At 44.4% G+C, this 22,741-nt stretch overlaps 1 protein-coding gene across 12 annotated transcripts in view; it reads right to left on the reverse strand.

Annotated features, from left to right (window-relative positions):
- LOC134358497 (sorbin and SH3 domain-containing protein 1) overlaps nucleotides 1–22,741 on the reverse strand; it is a 214,518-nt gene that overhangs the window by 54,153 nt on the left and 137,624 nt on the right. For all 12 annotated transcript variants that reach the window (XM_063070773.1, XM_063070782.1, XM_063070777.1 and 9 more), the window contains 7 exons: nucleotides 21,109–21,238; nucleotides 13,482–13,596; nucleotides 10,909–11,025; nucleotides 7,318–7,401; nucleotides 5,137–5,202; nucleotides 3,146–3,247; nucleotides 1,552–1,601 (listed from right to left, as the gene is read on the reverse strand). In XM_063070773.1, coding sequence (XP_062926843.1) covers nucleotides 1,552–1,601; nucleotides 3,146–3,247; nucleotides 5,137–5,202; nucleotides 7,318–7,401; nucleotides 10,909–11,025; nucleotides 13,482–13,596; nucleotides 21,109–21,238 — 664 coding nt within the window. The remainder of the gene's footprint in view (nucleotides 1–1,551; nucleotides 1,602–3,145; nucleotides 3,248–5,136; nucleotides 5,203–7,317; nucleotides 7,402–10,908; nucleotides 11,026–13,481; nucleotides 13,597–21,108; nucleotides 21,239–22,741) is intronic.

Raw genomic sequence — 22,741 nt, forward strand, 5'->3', positions numbered from 1 at the left:
TTTGGTTCAACCACATTTGAAGGATTGAGTGCAGTTTTGGTCACCGCATTACAAGAAGGATGTAAGAGAAGGTGCAAAAGATGTTCCCTGAGGTACAGCCCAGTACCAAGGCACTCTTCCCAATTCTTCATCCGTCACTTCAAAGTCAGTTAGCATAACACTCATGCAGATAAAGCTATCTTTGGTCAAACAGCATCTGATCTGTGTGTGTGTGTGTGTGTGTGTGTGTGTGTGTGTGCGCGTGCGTGCGTGTGTGTGTGTGTGTGTGTGTGTGTCTGTTCAGACTTGTAGTGTATTAGCTACAAGGAGAGGATGGACAAACTTGGACTGGTCACTCTCGAGCACTGTTGGCAGAAGGAAGATGTGACAAAAGTTTATAAACTGAGAGGCAGACACAGGGTGGAGAGTCAGAGCCTTTTTCCCTGGGTAGAAATATCAAACTCTGGAGGACACAGATTAGGGTGAAATGGGAAAAGTTTAAAACGAGATTAAAGAGGCAAAATTTTTTTTCCCAAAGAGGGTGGTAGATGCCTGAATCATGCTGCCAAGAAGGTGGTGGAAGTAGACATCACAGCAATGTTTAAACAGCATGAACAGGAAAGGGCAAAAAGGAAATGGACCTCATGTAGGCAGATGGGGTGAGTTTATTTTGGCATCGTATTTGGTACTGACAAAGTGGACAAAACAGAATGATCTTATACTGCTCTATGCACCCTACACCAATCAACACAACTCACAAAGGGATTGACTGAGCTCACAGTAGATCAGCCCTAGTCTCCATATACTCTATATGGACCCTTTAGTAGTGGCTGTTTTTAATGTGCAATTCCTTAAAATAAAATAATTAATAGTAAATCGGAATCATCTCAGAAGGAAAAACTTCTCAATAGGAGCTGAAGATATCCACCCTGTCTAATTACAGTCCCTCAAGGTCACGAAACAAATAAACAAAGCCTTAGCACCACAGGAAGGGCTCTGAGATACCACAGTTCAATTCCAAAATCTGACAACTGAGGAAATGATTTTGCTGAGGAAATGATGGCAGTTAGTATCTTGATGAGGAGGGTGAACTTTGATCACTGCTTTCATTAGGTTACTAACACAACAAATACATCCCATAATACTTACACGGGACAGTTGTCGCAAACTTTGCCAGACATTTTTGACAAGCTGAAGAATTTGCTGACTATATTTTAGTTAAATACTCAGAAATCCTTCAAGGTCCTCCCAATACATCCTTGAATTCTTTACAATATGAACCAGTAGAAAAAAAATCACATTGAAATGCCGACAAAGCTCTCTTAATTGCATTCAGAGCAATAATTAAAAACTGCCTCACACTTCTCCCAAACGTATATGTACGCACACACACACAGAACACACACACCACACACACACACACACAACGCTTAAGGGAGAGAAGTTTTGATGCAATTGAAGCAGTATATTCAACAGAATCTCACAAACTGCAGGTGCTGAGACAGGTTACTGTACTGCGGGCAAACCAATGTTTCAGATACAAACTCAGCTCAGAATACAGATAGTACTTACTATGTCGAACGCTCGGATGGAATTTCTAAGGCTGAATTCAGTGATGTGCTCTGAAAAGACAGAAATAAAAAGGGTCATTGATAAACTTAAATAACCCACACAAGAACAGAAGGGCAAAAGATGACACTAGCCACCCTTACAGACAGAACTTCCAAGACAGGGCACAGATTCGCAAGGTTTTCAGATCTGATACCTAGCTTCAACTTACACTCTGCGCTTGTGCTCCAAGAGTTCTTGACTGGTTGAAAAAAGCCAGTGATTTGAGAAATTCAATTCAGGGGGCGGAGAGTTGAGGAGAGAGAGGGAGGGAGGGAGGGAGGGGGAGAGAGAGAGAGAGAGAGAGAGAGAGAGAGAGAGAGAGAGAGAGAGAGAGTGAAAGAGAGGGGGACAGATAGAGTGAGTGTGTGTGTGTGTGTGTGACAGATTGAAAAACAGCCAGCATGCTGGTCCTGCCTTGGCCTCTATTCTTTTGTTTGTGAATGAGTCATTGTGCATCAAGCCAAAAAGTGGAAAATTTATAACCAGTTTTAGAGATTTCATACATGCGAACTTCAAACATTTCTAACTTAATCTGTAATTTTGACAAATTTATCCCCTAAAATTGCATTCACGCATTGCTTCCTTTATAAACAAAAGTGGCCATTAACGCTACTAATTTAGGAGAAACTCGACTTCAGTTTTATCGCACTGTGCTATCAGCTTTTGCAGCGCTCACTATCTCATGCATTGTACACAACTCACCAGATTTGGCCCTTTGTTCAAAAGCATTTCAATCTGACATTCAAAGCCGTCGTAAGTAATGTGCAAATACCCCCCTCCACAGCTGCCCTGGATTCTATTGAGCAAAGCTGATTTGGGAAGCAACAGACTCAATAAACAGTGGTAATAAAAGGCAATCGGGACAGCAAGCAGCTAACCAGGAAAGTGCAGGCAAAACAACCAGAGAGTATTACCGTCCACAGTTCCATTCTGACTGCCTCTCGATCTCCCAGCCTCATTGCCAGGACTGTGAGCCACAGGAGACTCTCAGTTCTGATAGGGACAGTGATATTACTGGGACTGGCTACAGAACGTAAAACAACAGGAAGCAGTTTGAAATAAAAGCGAGCAAGCACATATGGACACAACTGCAGTGGGCAGAGTTTGGAAGCAAAGTCTGAGGCTGACAGCTAAACTTGCTGCAGGCCTAGCCTTGGCGCAGACCTCAGAGGTCAGCTTACGCAGAAAGAGCAGCGTTATTTTAAGTAGAAGAGGTATGTAGCCTGGACTGCTGCTCCAAATTTAACAAATTTCAAGACATATGCCGGTGATATTAAATCTGATTTTGATGTCACCAGAATAACAGAAGTCTAATGAGAGAGCAATTTTTTTAAAAATGAACATGCCCGAAGATACAAGGGTCCTTCATTCCAGAGTGCAGAAGGTCCAACTTGTCATCACAGTTAATTATCAATTGATTGCAAGCTTATTAGCCTTCGGTATGGGCAGTGTGTGTACAGTCCTGCGCTGTTTGATTGCTGAGACTGCTTATTTCCAGTCGTGACAAGGGTAGTGCATGCAATGAATGATTAACACTGGAGAAAGTGAAGAGTACCTTCCACGGACGGGAGTCCTGGCTTCTAAAAAGCTTCTCCATGTTTTCTAAATCTGTGTCTAGCTCAGCCTGGTAGAGAGACAGGTCTTTCTCTAGCTGATCCTGATTAAAGAGGGGAAAGAATCAGTTAGAGCAAACGAAACCACTGTGCCAGCACATTCTAGAGCACACCCAGAAAGGGCAGTGCCGTGAGAGACCAACTCAAGAGTACACACAAACCCCGAAGACCCAGAGCGCAGCAGGACTGGGCCGAAGAGCGGCACGCGGCAAACCCTCTGCAGAGTAAACCAAGCATCTTTATTTTAAATGAACAAAAGTTTGAATTACGAAGTGGAAACCATCACCCAACCAACACTCTCACATGCTCTCTCCACCCATGTTCTGACGCTGGCAGTAATGTACCAGTCGCCCTCACTTTAGGCCGAGTCCCCCAGTTCAGTTTACTGAACACTTTATCCATCCTGTCTCCTTGCAGTAAAGAATACAAGGTACACGTCTCTTCATTACCACACTCCAGCAGAGACCAGTCTGGACTCTCTTGACTGGAGGCTTTTTGCTCCCTGCTTCTGGCATTGAGCTACACACCTTGGGTTCTAGTAGCCTGTACCTTTGCTCATAAAGCCATTTCCTCAAGTGGGAGTTTGGAAATGAGACATCAAGAGGTCACTGGCCAGTAAATGTATTTTTCTGAGGCCCTATCCCTTCTTTTTCCAACGTCCAGAAGCACATTTTGAAAAAGGCACAGTGACAGGAATATTTACACCCCCCCCCCCCAAAGCATTTCTTCCAAATTCTGCACTGACGTTCCATTGCTGCTCCACCAGCTCCGGTTGAGGTTGGGAACTGATCTTGAGACTGAAACTGAACCAACCCCCCCCACCACCCCAGGACACCTAACCAGTGACATAACTGCACTCTTGGGATGGAATGGGAGACACTATCTGAACCCCGTCTCTGATTGACTCTCCTTGCCCGCTTCCCCCCCCCACCAACTTTTACTAAACTCCCCTCATTAATGGAAGTCCTATCCACTTCTAGAAGCCGTCCAACGTTAATTGAAACGCTCTCACTTCCCAGTCTCTTGGCCTGCTGACTCCCAGTAGTTGGTGAACCATTGCCCACTATCTTCTGGAAATTAAACTCAAAGTACCACTTTTGTCTAGTGATTTTTTGAGGCTTTCTGATGAAATATATTCTCCTAACTAATCGTTTGACTTGGATATGAAATGCTACCCAGTGCCTACAGCAGTCATTACTGAGAGTACCTTGTGCCATATTGGAACCAGAATAGAATAGTCTCCATTGCTCATCTCATATCATGAGGACACCCTAACACAGCCCTAAATCACAAGCACAGACATAAACAGTTCCTCAAATTTCACCCAATAAATCCTTGGTTGAACAGCCATAAGTGTCAGCTGTGGGTCATACTATTCTAGTTTTAAGAAACCATTTCTGGCCCAAATTTAACTGTGCCTGGTGGGACTGGGAAGGGGAGAGCACATTCAGTTCGCTCTCCTGCTTGGAGGCTGTTTCAAGCCTCAGGTGAAACGTTCAGAGGGAGCTCGGCCAGAAGCAAGGTGCAGCAAGGAACCAGCTCTCTCCCGTGTATGGGGAAGGAGGGCAAATGTTCAAATGCCAGTGATGCCTTTTATAAGAACTGTTTACACAAATTCGTACCATGCACCATGACAGTCACACACCCATAGCATTCAATAAGTAACTCAGCAGTCTGCAATGGTCTTGAAAGCGGGGGATCAATGCTGAATGCAAATGTTAAAAAAGGAACAAAACAAAAGTACAAATGCTCGGAGTCTGAAATGCAAACAGAGAAGCCTGGCAAATCGGCCTCTGAAAGAGGGGACTTCACCTCAGCTGGGGGCTTGTATCTCCCTCTTTCAGAAGCTAATGGGTTGCAGCATCTGAAGGGTTAATGCTCTTGGACAAGGTATGGCCACACAGTAGATCAGAGAAACAGGTGCACAAGTTACCTTCCTGTCCTCTAAAGAAAGGATAGAACACTCCCCCGGCGTATAATCCCATATCTTTTTTGGAGGCTGATAAAGAGCAGAGGAGGAAATGAACAGAACAAGTCATCAGAAGGAACAAAGGAACCAGGGGGCAAAAATCCCGAGGGACCGCAGGACCTGCTTACAGGACCAAAGTCAGGATCAACAGCCTGACAAGTGAGCGGTCCATCACCAGTTCTCTAGCAAAATGCTTGATGTCAAAAAAAGTAAGAGTACGGGAAGAGAATGGGAAACATTATCCATGGATCCCCCTCCAGCCATTGGGCCATGAGTGTATGGGGCAAGGGCCAGAATTCCTGAGAGGTCTGCTTGGCTGGAGGACCTCGTAAAGTTCAAGTGTAATCTTCAATTGTCACATGTAGAAGCATTAATGGAGAAGAAATTTGCCTTGAGCTCAGTGCCCAGTGGGGTAAGACAAGTGAGGGAGGGACATCATAACCACTGATTATGCACTCTAACCTCAACCACTAAATTTACATATTTTAATGTTAAAACTTGCACTTAGCCTGGGTAGCATGCACTGCATTCAGGGAACAGGCCAAAGCGATCAGCAGGCCAACGCCATGATTTATCATGGAGCTACATTGCGATTTTGACCCCCTGGTTATTGGTTCGATTCAGAACAGACAGAAGGAAACATTCAGTTGTCTGAAAGGATTGGGGGCGTGTTCTTACTAACACAACTGAGACAAAAGTTCAGCTAACCATTTCCTTTATCAATAACTAATTCCTGAAGCCGGTTGCCTGAAGGAAAGGGGACTTATTTTTGGCGGTAAGATGCTACAGTTTGAATGGGGGCAGGAATGATGGGGGGGGGGCGAAGGGGGGTACATTTTTCACCAGATTTCTATTGGCTCCAGTACCTACCACATTGATAAAAGGCTGATATCCAGAGTGCAAAAAGGACAGCAGAAAAAACATTATTTACACTGATGGCTCAGTCAATTGACTTCAATACTATTCAAATACAAGATGTCTTATGTTACTACCTTAAGGCATCAAACAGCATTGGGTGTAGTCGCACAGAAGCAGCATCCAAGATGGGACCCTTACCTCTTCCCCACCTTACAGCCCAAGGGCTGTTCCGTTCATCTCATCCAATCCACCTCATGCTCAGGCCCAGGAATAGGCTCTCACTGCTCCCTCGACAACAGCCCTGTTTTATTCCACGCAACTCAGGGCACAGTGACTCACTGTATATACATGCAGACCCAAGTCATGTATCTTTACCACCAACCCACTGGCCTCTGACGTCACAAACATCCCAGGCCCAGGTAACTGACCACTGCATAATTCTTCAGGTTGAGTATTCAACACTAACTGTACAACCTTCATCAATCCCAAGATATGGCCATCATCTCTCCAGTCTACACAAGCCCAGTGCAAGAAATCCTCACCTTTCCATTTAAAACAGACCCACTTATCCCTCCCCGGACCCTCTGTTTCCATAGACCATGAACCGAGTTGTACATCCATCCCCAGACTTGGTCTCTGCTGGGATGACATCAAAGCTTCAGCAGGAGGTTAGTACACAGTTCCTCTGTGGGCACAACAGTCTCTCATCAATATCCTTGCCCCATGAGACACCGGGACACCAAGCCTTCACCTATTTTACAAGATACTCTCTGTGCGCTTTCTAGTTTGTGCCCTCGGCAAACAGGCTGCTGCTCCTTTCAGACATGGGAGGTTGCTTAACATGAGTGAGGTGGGGCAGGGGTTGGAAAAGGGGAAGGGGATGTACTTGGGGACAGTGAAGGCAAAGGGCAGAAGTGAGGTTGAAGAGAGGAGAGCAGGTAAGGAGTTGAGGAGGAGAGAAAGGAGGGGGAAGGAGGGGGGAAGGAGGAGGGAAAGGGAAGAGCGAATGAACTAGAGGAGGGTGAGAGGAGGGGAAGGAGTTGAAGGAAGTGGGAGGTCAAAGGGTAGTAACAAGGGTCAGAACAAAGAGGGCAAGCCGGCTGGTTACAATATCTGAGATAAGCACAGAACTGGATGCGAGAAAAATGCATCTTTGCTACACTTTGCCAAGGTTCCAGGTCAAGTACTCTAACTATTTGTAACTGGTCATTAGTCATCAGTTTCCTCCAGGGATTGCTACAATGCAAACAACACCCAACCAAAATTTCGGCTCAGCTACTGACTTACCGGTTTTCCGAATTCCAGTTCCGAAAAGAATTTATACCAAGGTTCATTCTTTAAATCTATTTCTTCTGGACTTACATCCCGATTCTGAAGAGGTAACAGCATGGGAGTGGAGGAGAGAGAAGACGATTGAGTATACAGAGCAGAGCGGCATGCAGTAAACCACAGGAAGCGGGAGATGTGATGTGTACGGAAAACCCACGGATCCTGAGCGTTCGAGTCTGAACACACATACATACACCGGGCAAAGTACTCCTCAGCAAAACATAGCTACCCAGATGCTAGGCATAGTATCTGGCTTCTTTGGAGGTGCTGTTTGACCAAGGTTAGCTTTAAATGCATGAATGTTATGCCAAATTACTTTACAGTGATGGACGGAGACATGGGAGAAATGCCTTGATGCTGCAGCAGGGCTGAACTTTGGAGATTGGATGTTGGAGCCCTGAGTTGGAAGTCTTCCTCATTTCCAAATGGAATGGCTGGAAGGGCAGAATCACGGATCTTAATTTTCTAACTAATCCCCATTTGCCAACAGGGGATCTGAATAGGTTGTTATTCATTTCTTTATAATTGACATTTGTTATATAAATGGGTCCGTCAAATTCACAGAGTAAGATTTTTTTTTTCAAAAAGTGAACTAGGTTATATTCAACATATTCAATATTCACAAAACCCAATTTTTGCCTCGCTATTAGTGTGTTCAGTGAAGTCAGGCACAAGGTTCAGGGTTGATGCCGTACATATCAGCAATACAGACTGGTAGGTCAAGGATTAGCACACAAAGATTAGAGTACATAATGTAGAACAGACACTCTGGAAAACAAGAGGGCTTGAAAGAATTTGATCAGAGGGACCATGAGCATAGAGAATGATTTATAGAGGGAATGACATAGTGTGTTGCTAAGTACTCAGTGGGAGGTGGAGTAACAGTCCGACCTACAAAAGGGAGAAGGTAGGATCTCCACTCCAACCTTCCAGTTAAAGGAGAAGAGAATGAAAATTGATTCAGGCTCCTGCACCCAACTGTTCAACCCTGGGAGACTGCACAGTTGAAGGAAAAGCCTTGCATTTTGCTGTTTGTACGTGATCCTCTACTCTGTGAGGTCACATCATTAGCAGGCAAAATACCAAGACAACCATAACCACCTTGTTTCACCTTTACTTTTATTTAATCCAGAAGAGTTAACTTTGGATGATGGGAAGCCTGCATTCAATACAATGGAATGGTATAGTAAGATATTTTGCAAATAGGACCTCCACTTACAATCCAATCCTATCCACAGTCACTAACACACTTAGGTATGCCATATCGCTCACTGTTCTGTTCAGTCATTACAAGGTATTGTTACTCGACAACTGTTCCATCACATGGTATGGCTGCTGATCTCAGAGCTGAAGGTCCTCTGGGCCCACACTGCTCCACAGCCGCTTCAATTTATGTTTTCCTTTCCAGTAGGTGGAGCAGATTTTTGTCCAGGCTTTGACTGGGACAGCCTTTTGGACTGATAGAACATCCAAGCACCAAGCCCCTTCTGAATGACAGTGCAATCAACTAATAATGATGCATATCAATGGATCATTAAGGCTCACCACCTCTTGGAAAGAAAATAGACGCAGAAAGTCTAAGTCATCGGAATTAGAGGAGTTAAATACAAAATCGCTGGAGCGCACTACGGGATATAAGACATACCAAGAGAACTTGACTGTAAAATACTTCAGGTCCAACCTCCAGGGAAATCTTAAGAGGAAATTTGCCAAGACACCAAGTGAGCTCTCTGCGAGTCAGAGATCCATTTGTGACTGACCACATTAGGCAGTTGGGCACTATCTGGATCTAGTTTCTTAACTGTACATAAAGCAGTGTCTGCAACATTTCTCTGAACAAGAAGAGGATTTCTCCTTCATTTTTGCCATGCTGATACCAGCCTTAGGAATCAAATACACTAAAGCATCCGTTTCGCAATTAGAAGAAAGTGACTAAACTAAGCTCAGTCAACTTTTGACCCACAAACAAAACATCAGATAAGCATACTGGTTCTGGGAAGCCTTCTGGAGTTTGGCAGAGGTGACATGTTGCTGGAGTGAAGTGGAGAGAGTTTTACACTACCTCGATCTAGAGCTTGGTTCAGTTACACAAACTGGAACTACCCAAAGGTGGTATCTAGCACACAGTTCAATTAGGAATTATTACATTTTAAATTCCCCCCAAATATTCTAAATTCTAGGAAATTAGCTCTATGTCCTGTTAGGGTTTATTAAACACATTTACAAAAATAACAACTTAATTTCTCTCTCCCAAGAAACTTAATTTCTCTGTCCCAAGATGCTGCTTGGGAGAGCAGCATCTCTGGTAGTATCAGTTTTATTTCAGCTTTCCAGCATTTGCAGATCTCTGCTTCCTCCAACCTCCATAAAACGTAATCTCTTCACTCAAAGCCCCATCAGTTACAGTCAACCCACCCTGCTCCGTGAGAACGGACCTCGACACCCTCAGGCTTGTTGAAAAAGATAGAAGATAGAATTATAAGCAAGAAAGCTCTCCAACTCTTCTATCCAATCATCCCTGTCACTCCCCTCCAAACTCAACACCTTCAAATCAATGAAGGTTCTGGATCAGGCCAGCGTGACATCTCTCATCTCATTACTCTGCCTCTTGGAATCTGGAAGCATGTACCACTAGGCTCAACACATCTTCCATCCTGCTGCTATAAAGTTATTATATGGACCCCTTGTACAATAAGATGGGCACTTGACTTCACAATCTATTTGAAATGGTCTTTGAACCTTAATGTGTGCCTGCACTGCACTTTCTCTGTAGCTCTTACCCTTTGTTCCTGCTTTTCCCTTGTACAATCTCACTGTACTCACATCATGAAATGATCTGTATGGATGGCACACAAAATGAAGTTTTTCCACTGTTCCTTAGGTACATGTGACAATAATAAACCAATTGACCAATATTCAGTCAAAGTCATGAATGACTTCAGACTCTCCATCTCAAAACCTCTCTCTCTGCCCACCATTAAAATCCTCCATTTCAAGTATGCATTCCAAAGATCTGAGGACCTCCGGATGTTCCACTAGCTTAAACGCACATCAAAGCATCCAACGTGTTCTTGATGCAATGCATGATTTACTGAGCCAGGCATCAACACAACATAGGCACTGAGCCAGGTTTTTTAAATAAAGCTTCATGCAGCTGAATGCAAGACTGGAGTTTACAGCACAATCCTCCAACCACAATTCACTGCAACTGCAGAGCATCGTAAAATTCCTCTTGATATCAGTCCCTAGATTATTAGAACCAAGCCACAAAAAGGGTGGAGAAGGTTGGGAAGGCAAACGACAAGTCAGAGGGCTCTACCATTTAGCCACTGACTTCTGTGTAGTCGACAAGACCATCACATTAACCAGTTTTTATTTGCAATTGTTAGATAAAGGAATAACAAACATGTATTCCTGTGATACAATCACCACAAACAGTGACTTCAAGCAAAATAACAGAACTGCTCACATGGGTCGTTGGAAAATACTTCAGAGCATTGGATGAAAGGCTTTGTACCCAAAGATCATGCTTGCTTCAATTACACTTACATCTCTGCTCAAGTCCTCCTGGTGGTTTTCGTGTTGCACCCGACCACGTTTGCCACTCAAGGGGCTGTCCTTTGTGGGTGGCTGTGTCGAGTCTCTTCCACCGCTTTCTTCAGAGTTCTGATGTAAAAAGCTCAGTGAGATACACCAGCAGCTCCTGTGACTTTCTAGCACCATGCATTTGTAGGTAAGGTCCACCACCAAGGAGCACTACCTAATGTGTGACGTCACAAGAATCCATGCAGTACATGCAATGTGATGGCGTGCAGTCAGCCATCTGCCTAGAGGGATTGGCCAAACTCCAAACCAATGACTTTACCTGTGGCTCCCGTAAAGCTCTGGTGTCCCACCAGAGTGAGACACAAAACTATTGCCGTGGTGCCTTACACGGTGAGGGGCACAATCACCCACACGCGTTGGACCCGTCACCCTTGTGCGTGGGACCTGTCGCCTGACCGTGCGGGAGCCATCACCTGACAAGGACCAACGCTCACCCGCACGAGCGGGACTCATCGCCCAGTCATCGTGTAGAAGTTATACATAGCCACTGTACTTTGCCTAGTTTAGATCTTTGGGAATGCAGAGGTGCAGACTATCCTCCACCATAAGTCTGTTACAAGCAAAACATGTGCTCAGAATGAACCAATGAGAGCTTGGCCAGAATGCCAAGCACCCATTCCCCACACCAAAACCCCAAGCACCTGGCAAGAAAAGAGAATGCAAAGTTTACAGAGGTAGCTCTACCCTCTGACTTTCCAAGTCCCAGACCACTGCACACCTCACTCATAAAAGTCCAACTAATAACTGTAAAGCCACACTGGAATATGGCTTTACATACAGGCTGAACCCACATGAGACTGCTCTCAGACAAGGCAGAACCAAGTTGATAAACTGAAAAACTTTGGCAGAAATTTGCTCTTAGCTCCAATGAACTAAAGATGGACACGTGATGTGTTTTCAAAATAAGGAATTCTGTTTGCTTAGTTATAAATAGTATTACCAAATGTGGTGAAGTGTAGTTCATCTGGAATTACTACAATGCTTTGGCTTTTTAGCTGTAAATTTCCATTTGACTGTCTTTAAACACTAGCAGTTTTAAAAATATAGTTTGTTTTAAGTATAAATCTGATTAAGTATTGAGAGGGCAAGAACGAAAGTGGTTTGTTTATTTATTTATTGAGATACAGCATGGAATAGGCCCTTCCAGCCCTCTGAGCTGAGCCACCCAGGAATCCACTAATCACAGGGCAACTTACAATGGCCAGTTAACCTACCAACCGGCACACCTTTGGACTGTGGGAGGAAGCAGGAGCACCCAGAGGAAACCCACTCGGTCACGGGGAGAACGAACAAACTCCTTACAGGCAGCGGCGGGAATTGAACCAGGTCACTGGGACTGTAAAGCGTTGTGCGAACCACTAGGCTTTCATGGCGCCCCAATCCACCGCAGTAATCAGCAAGGCATTGTATGTTGCTGCTCAGAACAGGACATCCTGTTCAGTGGGAGCATAAGAAGACACCAGATCTTCCTAAATTTTTGGCCATTAATATTGAGCTTCGAGCATTGAAGTAAATGAACATCAGGTAAGGTACATAAGGTAATGCCATCACAAAAATTGCCAAGTAATCTCACCTATTGATTAAACTGTTAAAATTACATAAACTAGAGGAGAGAATCTGTGCAGCAAAGAGCACTCTCACTATGTCTCATTCTGACGTCTATGAATTACTGTTTCATCATAAGCTAATGAAAAGGATTTTTTTCCAGTGATAATCAACAATGCTTTCAGCTCAGTGACGGTGAGATGGCCAATTGCCGATTGCCGGAAAATCAGGGACCTAAACCTCAGCTGAGAAACCCAAGCACAAGGAAAGGAGCTTGAGGAAAAAAAACTAGACGAGAAGACGGTTGTACACAGGGGAATATTGCTTTAGGCATTACCGAAATGAGTTTATTGACATGCTTTGAATTAGTTTTCAGACTTTAGCATTTGGATTATATTGAACAGAGAAAAATATAAAAATTATTTTACCAAAGGAAATATTTTATCAGTTGATTAGTTGCTTTGAGAATGCCAGTCATTCACTGCTAACTTGTTAAGCCAATACACATTGAGATTTCTTAGTTATGGTGCAACAATCAGCATTGTTACATTAAAAAGCTGTGATTTGTGATAACTGGAAAGGCATAGCAGATCAGGCAGAATCTGTACTGAGAGAAAGAAACATTTCATTCGATGAAGGATATCAATCTAAAATGTTAATTCTGCTTCTTCCTCCACAGGTACTGTTTGACCTGCTAAATATTTCCATTATCTTCTGTATTTATTTCAGAAATGCAGCATTTCTAGGTTTTTATTGCTTTTAGTGAGTTGTGGTTGCTCTTTACAGGGCTGGGAAGTGAGTATTTGAAACAAATCAGGATTATCTTCCCAGAGCTGTTTTTTTTTTCATTTCTGCAAATGTGCATATAGTAGGAGTTAAACAGACAGCCTTTTAGACTGAAGAACAGAGAGACAAACATTAAGTATAAAAGCTGGCAATTGGAGCAAGAATCAACCAAGCTCATACATTACCGTTTTCTCATGAGCTAGTACTGAAGACTTTCCTGGTTCATAATCAAAAATGCTCTTTGGCTCAGCCCGATACCGCCGTGTGTCCACCTTTTTGTCTAGCGGTCCCCAGTTGTTTCTGGAAGAAGAAAAGATATTCACAGAATCTGAAAACCACCTGGAAGGATGATCCCTAATCAAAGACGCTGTTAATCCCCTTGGGGAAAAAGGCATAGATAGGGTAAATAGTCAAAATCTTTTTCCCATTGGAGGGGGATCAAAAACATGATGACATAGCGATAAGATGACAGGAAGGGCATTAAAATGATATTTCAGGGGAATGAGTTATTTTTTAAACATTCAGAAAGTGGTTGCAATCTGTGACTAACTGTCAGAGGTGATGATGAAATCAATTATAGTCATTATGTTCAAGATATATTTAGACAGACATCAAAATCATCATCACATGCTGTGTCGTATGACATGGCGATCATGGTCTTTGACAATGATTGTTCTCAGCAAATTCTTCTACAGAAGTGGTTTGCCATCGCCTTCTTCTGGGCAGTGTCTTTACAAGACAGGTGACTCCAGCCATTATCAATACACTTCACAGACTGTCTGCCTGGCGTCAGTGGTCGCATAATCAGGACTTGTGATAAGCATTAGCTGCTCATACAACTATCCACCACCTGCCTCCAGTGACCCTGATCGGGAGAGCTAAGCAGGTGCTTCACCCTGTCCAAAGGGTAAACTGCGGGCTAGTGGAGGGAAAGAGGTAAAGGGGTATCTCTACCCCACTACCCAAAAAACCTATATATCGAGACATAAAATGATATTGTCCTAATGTGGGCAAGTAGGATTACTGGAGATGGGCAGAACAGTCGGCATACACAGGGTGGGCCAAAGCACCCATTGCTACTCTCTACGAGACTATTACCCCATGTATCAGCACCCCTACCCCAGTCTCAAAGGAATGCAATGACAGGTCAGGCTGGAGACTCACTCAATTCACAGGATGCTATTAATTCTTGGAAGTGGGAGAGAATCAGGCAAATCAGCACAGCTCGTTGACTTACAGGAAGGTGCCGGTAAAAGGCCAGCATTATCATGAAGGAACCGACCCACCCTGCTTATGGACCATCGATCCCATTCTAATCAGGGAAGAGACTACGCAGCATCCGTGCCAGGACCACTAGATTCAAAAACAGTTACAGTACTTCCCCCAAGCTGTCAGGCTGATCAACACCTCCACCCATTAACCCACCCCATCAATCTCCAGTACCTTACATACACATCACCTATCATCACGTTCTGTACATACAGTCAGTCTGTGTATATAACAGTTACTTGTACATTGTGTTTTACAGGATTGTTTTTATATTTATATTTATTGCGTTTTTTTTTGTTTTGTTTTAAATCGTATGCTTTATGCTTCTTGGGTTTTTATGCTGCATTAAATCCAGAGTAGCAATTATTTTATTGTCCTCTGCACTCGTGTACTGAAGAATGACAATAAACAATCTTGAATTTATTATAGAATTCAGAAAAATTATAACTTAGTATTCACAATACGAAAAGGAGCCCGAGATAAGAATGTGGGCATGCAGTGCAAGTGGACCTTAAATTTAAATAAAATACAAATAGTAACATCTATATTTTTCAGAAACATCCACACTTGGGATGTCGGTAAATGCAGCACCCCTTGTATATCCCTTTATGCTTTACTGTGGTCACTGTGAATCTCTGTGGGGAATGTTCTCTCACTGTGTTTGGGTAATGAATTCCAGGATTTAGATAATTGATGAAGGAATTTCTAAGTCAGAATGGTATAGTGCACTTTGCAGACAACACATTCTGCAGCCACGTTGAGCTGATACTTGTGGGGAAGTAAACATTCAGATTGAGAGTGTTGAAGCTGCACTTATCTGGCAAATCATACATCAGTTAACGGAGCAGGGGGAGGCTGCTTTGCCCATTGGGTTCATACTAGTTGTCCACCAGAGTAACCCTCTACTTCCACCATCAGCCTTGCCTCTGCAGGCTTGCAACCTATGTGCTTATCCCCTTGAAGATCAGTGGAACCTGCCTCCACCACATCTATAGGCATTGTTTCCAGTTTTTTTTGGATCGGGACTACAGAGCGTCATGGGAGCTGAATTCTGAAGGAAGGCAGTTTTTTTAAAAACTTCTTCGAGTGCAAGAAGGGCGAGACTGCGCAGGCGCGTGACGTCAACAGGACCGCGCGGAGAGTTTGAAAAAGCAGGTTGCTACCAACGGCTCTCTTTTGGATCAGGGCTACAGAGCGTCGTGGGAGCTGAATTCTGAAGGAAGGCAATTTTTTAAAAAACTTCTTCGAGTGCAAGAAAGGCGAGACTGCGCAGGCACATGACGTCAACAGGACCGTGCGGAGATTTTAAAAAGGAGACCACCCTATTCAGCGGATAGCTGTCGGAGTGGGCAGTGGAGTGAGTGGGAGAGAGTGTAGGGCTTTGGCTTCAACGGGCTTCGGCGGTAAACGGGAAGAGTCGAGAGCGAAGCGCCAACTCTTTTTTTTTCTCCCCCCCACCCCCTTTCATGAATTGGCCCGGACAGACAGGAACAGCAGGCTCTCACAGCTAATGGTACGAGCTAACGGTTTAAAAAGATCGTCTGTTTGGCAAGGTAAGTGGATGAGTAGACTTATTTTTCCTGTTTCATTCCTGTAGAATTAGATAGCATGCCTGCAGGGTTAGTGCTTCGTTCAGGGTGTCAGATGTGGGAATCCTGGGAGACCTCCAGCCTCCCTGATGGCCACATCTACGCCAGGTGCACCGAGTTACAGCTCCTCAGAGACCGTGTTAGGGATCTGGAGATGCAGCTTGATGACCTACTGCTTATCAGGAAAGTGAAGAGGTGATAGACAGGAGCTACAGGGAGGTAGTCATCCCTAGGCTACAGGAGTCAGAAAACTGGGTCACTGTCAAGAGAGGGAAGGGAAATGCCCGGATAGTGGACAGCACACCTGTGGCTGTCCCCCTCAGCAACAAATATCTTGTTCTGGATGCTGTTGAGGGGGATGACCTGACAGGGGACACCCACGGTGACTGCGTCTCTGGCACTGAGCCTGGCGCTGTTGTGCAGGACAGAAGGAGGGAGAAGAGAAATGCGGTAGTCGTAGGGGATTCCATAGTCAGGGGAATGGACAGGAGGTTCTGTGAGCCTGATAGAGATACCCGCATGGTGTGTTGTCTCCCAGGTGCCAGGGTACGGGAGGTCTCGGATCGGGTCCTGAATATTCTAAAGGGGGAGGGTGAGCAGCCAGTTGTCTTGGTACATCTTGGTACCAATGACATAGATAGGACAAAGGAGGAGGTCCTGAAGAGAGATTTCCAGGAGTTAAGAAGGAAGCTGAGAAGCAGGACCTCCAGGGTAGTAATCTCGGGATTGCTACCTGTGCCTCGTGCTAGCGAGGGCAAGAATAGTCGGATCAGGCAGATGAATGCCTGGCTGAGAGACTAGTGTGGGGGCAGGGCTTCAGATTCTTGGATAATTGGAATCTCTTCTGGGGGAAGTATGACCTGTTCAAAAAGGACAGGTTACACCTGAACTCGAAGGGGACCAATATACTGGCGGGAAAGTTTAATAGAGCTGTTAGGGAGGGTTTAAACTAATTTGGCAGGGGGATGGGAACCGGAATGACAGAGCAGAGGAAGGGGAAAACAGAAATAAATCTAAGATAGTGAGCAGTAAAGATGTCAGGATAGACAGGCAGGTGATGGGACAAATTTGTAGCCATTGGGATGAGTTGCAGTGCAATAAAGTTGTAGTGAAATCAAAGCGAAAAGTATCAAATACTGGTCTTAAGGTGCTGTACTTAAATGCACGCAGTATAAGGAATAAGGTGGATGATCTTGTCGTACAGCTACAGATTGGCAGGTATGATATTGTAGCCATCACTGAGACCTGGCTAAAGGACGCATGTCTCTGGGAGCTGAATGTCCAAGGATACATGGTGTATCAGAAGGATAGGAAGGTAGGCAGAGGGGGAGGCGTGGCTTTATTGGTAAGAAGTGATATTAAATCATTAGAGAGAGGTGATATAGGATCGGAAGGTGCAGAATCTTTATGGGTTGAGCCAAGAAATAGCAGGGGTAAAAGGACCCTGATGGCAGTTATTTATAGGCCTCCAAACAGCTGCAGGGACGTGGACTACAAATTACAACTGGAAATAGAAAAGGCTTGTCAGAAGGGCAGTGTTATGATAATTGTGGGGAATTTTAACATGCGAGTGGATTGGGAAAATCAGGTTGGCACTAGATCTCAAGAGAGAGAATTTGTAGAGTGTCTGCGAGATGGCTTATTAGAACAGCTTGTTGTTGAGCCCACTAGGGGATCGGCTGTACTGGATTGGGTATTGTGTAATGAACCAGAGGTGATTAGAGAGATTGAGGTGAAGGAACCCTTAGGAGGCAGTGATTATAACATGATTGAGTTCACTGTGAAATTTGAAAAAGAGAAGCCAAAATCTGATGTGTCGGTATTTCAGTGGAGTAAAGGAAATTACAGTGGCATGAGAGAGGAACTGGCCAAAGTTGACTGGAAAGGGACACTGGTGGGAAAGACGGCAGAGCAGCAGTGGCTGGAGTTTATGCGAGAAATGAGGAAGGTGCAAGACAGGTATATTCCAAAAAAGAAGAAATTTTCGAGTGGAAAAAGGATGCAACCGTGGTTGACAAGAGAAGTCAAAGCCAAAGTTAAAGCAAAGGAGAGGGCATTCAAGGAAGCAAAAATTAGTAGGAAGACAGAGGATTGGGAAGTTTTGAAAACCTTACAAAAGGAAACCAAGAAGGTCATTAAGAGGGAAAAGGTTAACTATGAAATAATATCAAAGAGGATACTAAAAGCTTTTTCAAGTATATAAAGAGTAAAAGACAGGTGAGAGTAGATATAGGACTGATAGAAAATGATGCTGGAGAAATTGTAATGGGAGATAAGGAGATGGCAGAGGAACTGAATGAGTATTTTGCATCAGTCTTCACTGAGGAAGACATCAGCAATATACCGCACACTCAAGGGTGGTAGGGAAGAGAAGTGTGCGCAGTCACAATTACGACAGAGAAAGTACTCAGGAAGCTGCATAGTCTAAAGGTAGATAAATCTCCTGGACCAGATGGAATGCACCCGCATGTTCTGAAGGAAGTAGCTGTGGAGAATGCGGAGGCATTAGCGATGATCTTTCAAAAGTCAATAGATTCTGGCATGGTTCCGGAGGACTGGAAGATTGCAAATGTCACTCCGCTATTTAAGAAGGGGGCAAGGAAGCCAAAAGGAAATTATAGACCTGTTAGCTTGACATTGGTGGTTGGGAAGTTGTTGGAGTCGATTGTCAAGGATGAGGTTACAGAGTACCTGGAGGCATATGACAAGATAGGCAGAACTCAGCATGGATTCCTTAAAGGAAAATCCTGCCTGACAAACCTATTACAATTTTTTGAGGAGATTACCAGTAGGCTAGACAAGGGAGATGCAGTGGATGTTGTATATTTGGATTTTCAGAAGACCTTTGACAAGGTGCCACACAAGAGGCTACTTAACAAGATAAAAGCCCATGGAATTATGGGAAAGTTACATACGTGGATAGAGCATTGGCTGATTGGCAGGAAACAGAGAGTGGGAATAAAGGGATCCTATTCTGGTTGGCTGCCGGTTACCAGTGGTGTTCCACAGGGGTCCGTGTTGGGGCCGCTTCTTTTTACATTGTACATCAACAATTTGGATTATGGAATAGATGGCTTTGTGGCTAAGTTTGCTGACGATACGAAGATAGGTGGAGGGGCCGGTAGTGCTGAGGAAACGGAGAGTCTGCAGAGAGACTTGGATAGATTGGAAGAATGGGCAGAGAAGTGGCAAATTAAGTATAATGTTGGAAAGTGTATGGTTATGCACTTTGGCAGAAAAAATAAACAGGCAGACTATTATTTAAATGGGGAAAGAATTCAACGTTCTGAGATGCAACGGGACTTGGGGGTCCTCGTACAGGATACCCTTAAGGTTAACCTCCAGGTTGAGTGAGTAGTGAAGAAGGCGAATGCAATGTTGGCATTCATTTCTTGAGGAATAGAGTATAGGAGCAGGGATGTGATGTTGAGGCTCTATAAGGCACTGGTGACACCTCACTTGGAGTACTGTGGGCAGTTTTAGTCTTATTTAAGAAAGGATGTGCTGACGTTGGAGAGGTTACAGAGAAGATTCACTAGAATGATTCCGGGAATGAGAGGGTTAACATATGAGGAACGTTTGTCCACTCTTGGACTGTATTCCTTGGAGTTTAGAAGAATGAGGGGAGACTTCATAGAAACATTTTGAATGTTGAAAGGCATGGACAGAGTGGATGTGGCAAAGTTGTTTCCCATGTTGGGGGAGTCTAGTACAAGAGGGCATGACTTAAGGATTGAAGGGCGCCCATTCAGAACAAAAATGCGAAGAAATTTTTTTAGTCAGAGGGTGGTGAATCTATGGAATTTGTTGCCACGGGCAGCAGTGGAGGCCAAGTCATTGGGTGTATTTAAGGCAGAGACTGATAGGTATCTGAGTAGCCAGGGCATCAAAGGTTATGGTGAGAAGGTGGGGGAGTGGGACTAAATGGGAGAATGGATCAGCTCATGATAAAACGGCGGAGCAGACTCAATGGGCCGAATGGCCGACTTCTGCTCCTTTGTCTTATGGTCTTATGGTCTTATAACTATAGGCTACTTAAAAAATGATTTTCCTCATCTCCCACTGTATCTTGTTTCCCTTTAGTTTATACCCAAGACTCCCAAGTCTCAAACTCTCCACCTAAGGAAGCGTCCTCTACCCACTCAGTCCAAACTCCTTATCTTATATACTTCAACCAAGCCTCTCCTTTGCCAAAGAAAACGGTTGCACCATCTTGAGTCTATATTGTATCAATCCTCACCGCAAGGTCAGTGGTGAAATGGATCAGCAGTTCCATGTCACTCGGTACCAATGTCGCAGAGCATCTATCTGAGCCCAACACATTAATGCAAACACAACAAACGCACACCAATGCCCAGACTTCATTAGGAGAGCATCCTGATGGGTTGCATCACCATCTAATATGGAGATGCCAATCCGCAGGATCGCAAGAGGCTTCAGTAGGTTGTAGACACAGCCAGATCCATCATGAGCCCAGGCCCCACCACCATCAAGGATATCATCAAAAGGGCAGTGCCTCAAGAAGGCAGCATCCCTCAGAAAGGGCCCTCACCAGATGGGACACACCCTCTTCTCATTACAACAATCAGGGAAGACCTACACTATACTTTAAGAACAATCTTTTCCTCTCTGCCTTCTGATTTCTAAATGGTCCATTAACTCATGAACGGTACCTCACTATTCCTTTTTTGCACTCCTTCTTTTCTTAATCTTCTTTATTGAAACAACAAATTTCACAACTTATGTCAGTGACTATAAACCTGATTTTAACTCCGATTCAATTTGAACTTTGCAGATGGTGGAAAGCGTTTTGTGTGTCCGGGGTGAGTCACTTACCCAGCCTCCAACCTGCCCTTGTGTCCCCAGCCCAATTAAGTTCTCTGCTGAAGAAGCTGGACTTGAATAATTGACTCAGGGAAAGGTAACTCATAAGAAAGGAGAGTTGAGCCTTTACCTCTCAGAGAGTGGTTTCAGCGAGGATGACCGGGTTGGTAGGGGTAAGGTGGCTGATCTTCGCTCGATGGTCTCGGAGTCAGAGGTATCCATTGCACTCTTGGATCGAGGAACAAATGTTTGGCTTTTCACTGCAGGAAACAGAAAGAATCAGTTAGCAGGAAAAAAAATGGCAGTATTACCTATTGTGCTCAACTACACCAAAGCTTGCCAGGGTCATCCCAACCAAAAGATGGCTTGAGCAACACACACAAAATGGTAGAGTCATAGCACCTATGGAGAGGAATGAACGGTCAACATTTCAGTCCAAAGCCCTTTACCAGGGCTGGAAAGGAAGGGGGCAGAAGCAAGAAGGTGGGGGAGTGGAATGGGAAGGAGTATAAGCTGGCTGGTGATGGGCGAGATGAAGTGATGAAGTGAGGAGGAAGGTCAGAGGTTGAGGGAGGGGGTATGAAGCTGGGAGATGGTCAGTGGAAGAGGTAAAATGTTGAAGAAGAAGAAATCTAATAGGAGAGGATAGGACAGTGGACCATGGAAGAAAGGGAAGGAGGAGGGCACCCGTGGGAGATGATAGGCAGGTGAGGACAAAAAAAGAGTTAAAAGAGTAACCAAAAAGGGGAATAAAGAAGAGAAGGGGGAGGGGTTGTAATTACCAGAAATTCGAGAAATCAATGTTCATTCCATCAGGTTGGAGGCTAGCCATACGGAATATCAGGCGCTGCTCCTCCAGCCTATGTTTGGCCTCGTCATGACAGTAGAGGAGGCCGCGGACAGACACGTCTGAATGGAATTTATTTATTTGTTCACGGGATCAGCAGCATCAGTGGGTCTAGAGCTATCCATGGACAGGATGAGGGAAGTATGGTCGATTTCTTGCTCTGAAGGACATCAGTGAAACCAATGAGTGTTTATTTTTATCTGCTAGTGTCGTTGCTTCCACAGTGTTGGCTCTAGATGCATACGCTAATTTAATTATCTGAAATAAAGTTCAACAGCAGCTGCAATAGAATTTGAACTTGCAATTCAGCGACCTAATTACTCTGCTCCATACAATAATGCACTGTGATTCACTGTGGCCGATGAGAATCCCGGCTGTTGCAGGGACATTGTGACATTACAATGCATCGAGATAGAAAATTGTGAAAAGCAGCCAACTCTTCACCACCCAGTTGCTAGTGTGCCTCTGGGAGCATGCAGGATTACTGCCACAACAGTCAATGTGCCTGATTAAAGAAGGGATTGTACATGGACAATGACCACTTAGATCAGATGAACCCACATGACGGGAATGTTGACTGTTTATTCCCCTTCGGAGAAGCGGCCTGAACTGCTGAGTTCCTCCAATGTTGTGTGTGTATGTGGTGCTCAAGATTTCCAGCATCTGCAGTGTCTCGTGTTTATCGTGAGAGTGCACTTTCAGTTTACAAGATACTCTGGATCACGGGGAGGGCATTCTGGAGGGGTCAGGCATTAAGTGAGGCTAGTGGGAGGAAGAGTATGAAAAAGAACAAAAGAGGGAGAAAGTCAGGAGAGAGACAGAGATAGAGAAATTGAAGGAGAAAAGGAGAGATAGAGAGAGCACTCCACCAAAGAGAAAAAGGGAGGGGGAAATAAACCAGTCTAAAAGTGCAAGG

This window comes from Mobula hypostoma, chromosome 18 (genome assembly GCF_963921235.1).
Source record: "Mobula hypostoma chromosome 18, sMobHyp1.1, whole genome shotgun sequence".
Taxonomy (NCBI): Eukaryota; Metazoa; Chordata; class Chondrichthyes; order Myliobatiformes; family Myliobatidae; genus Mobula; species Mobula hypostoma.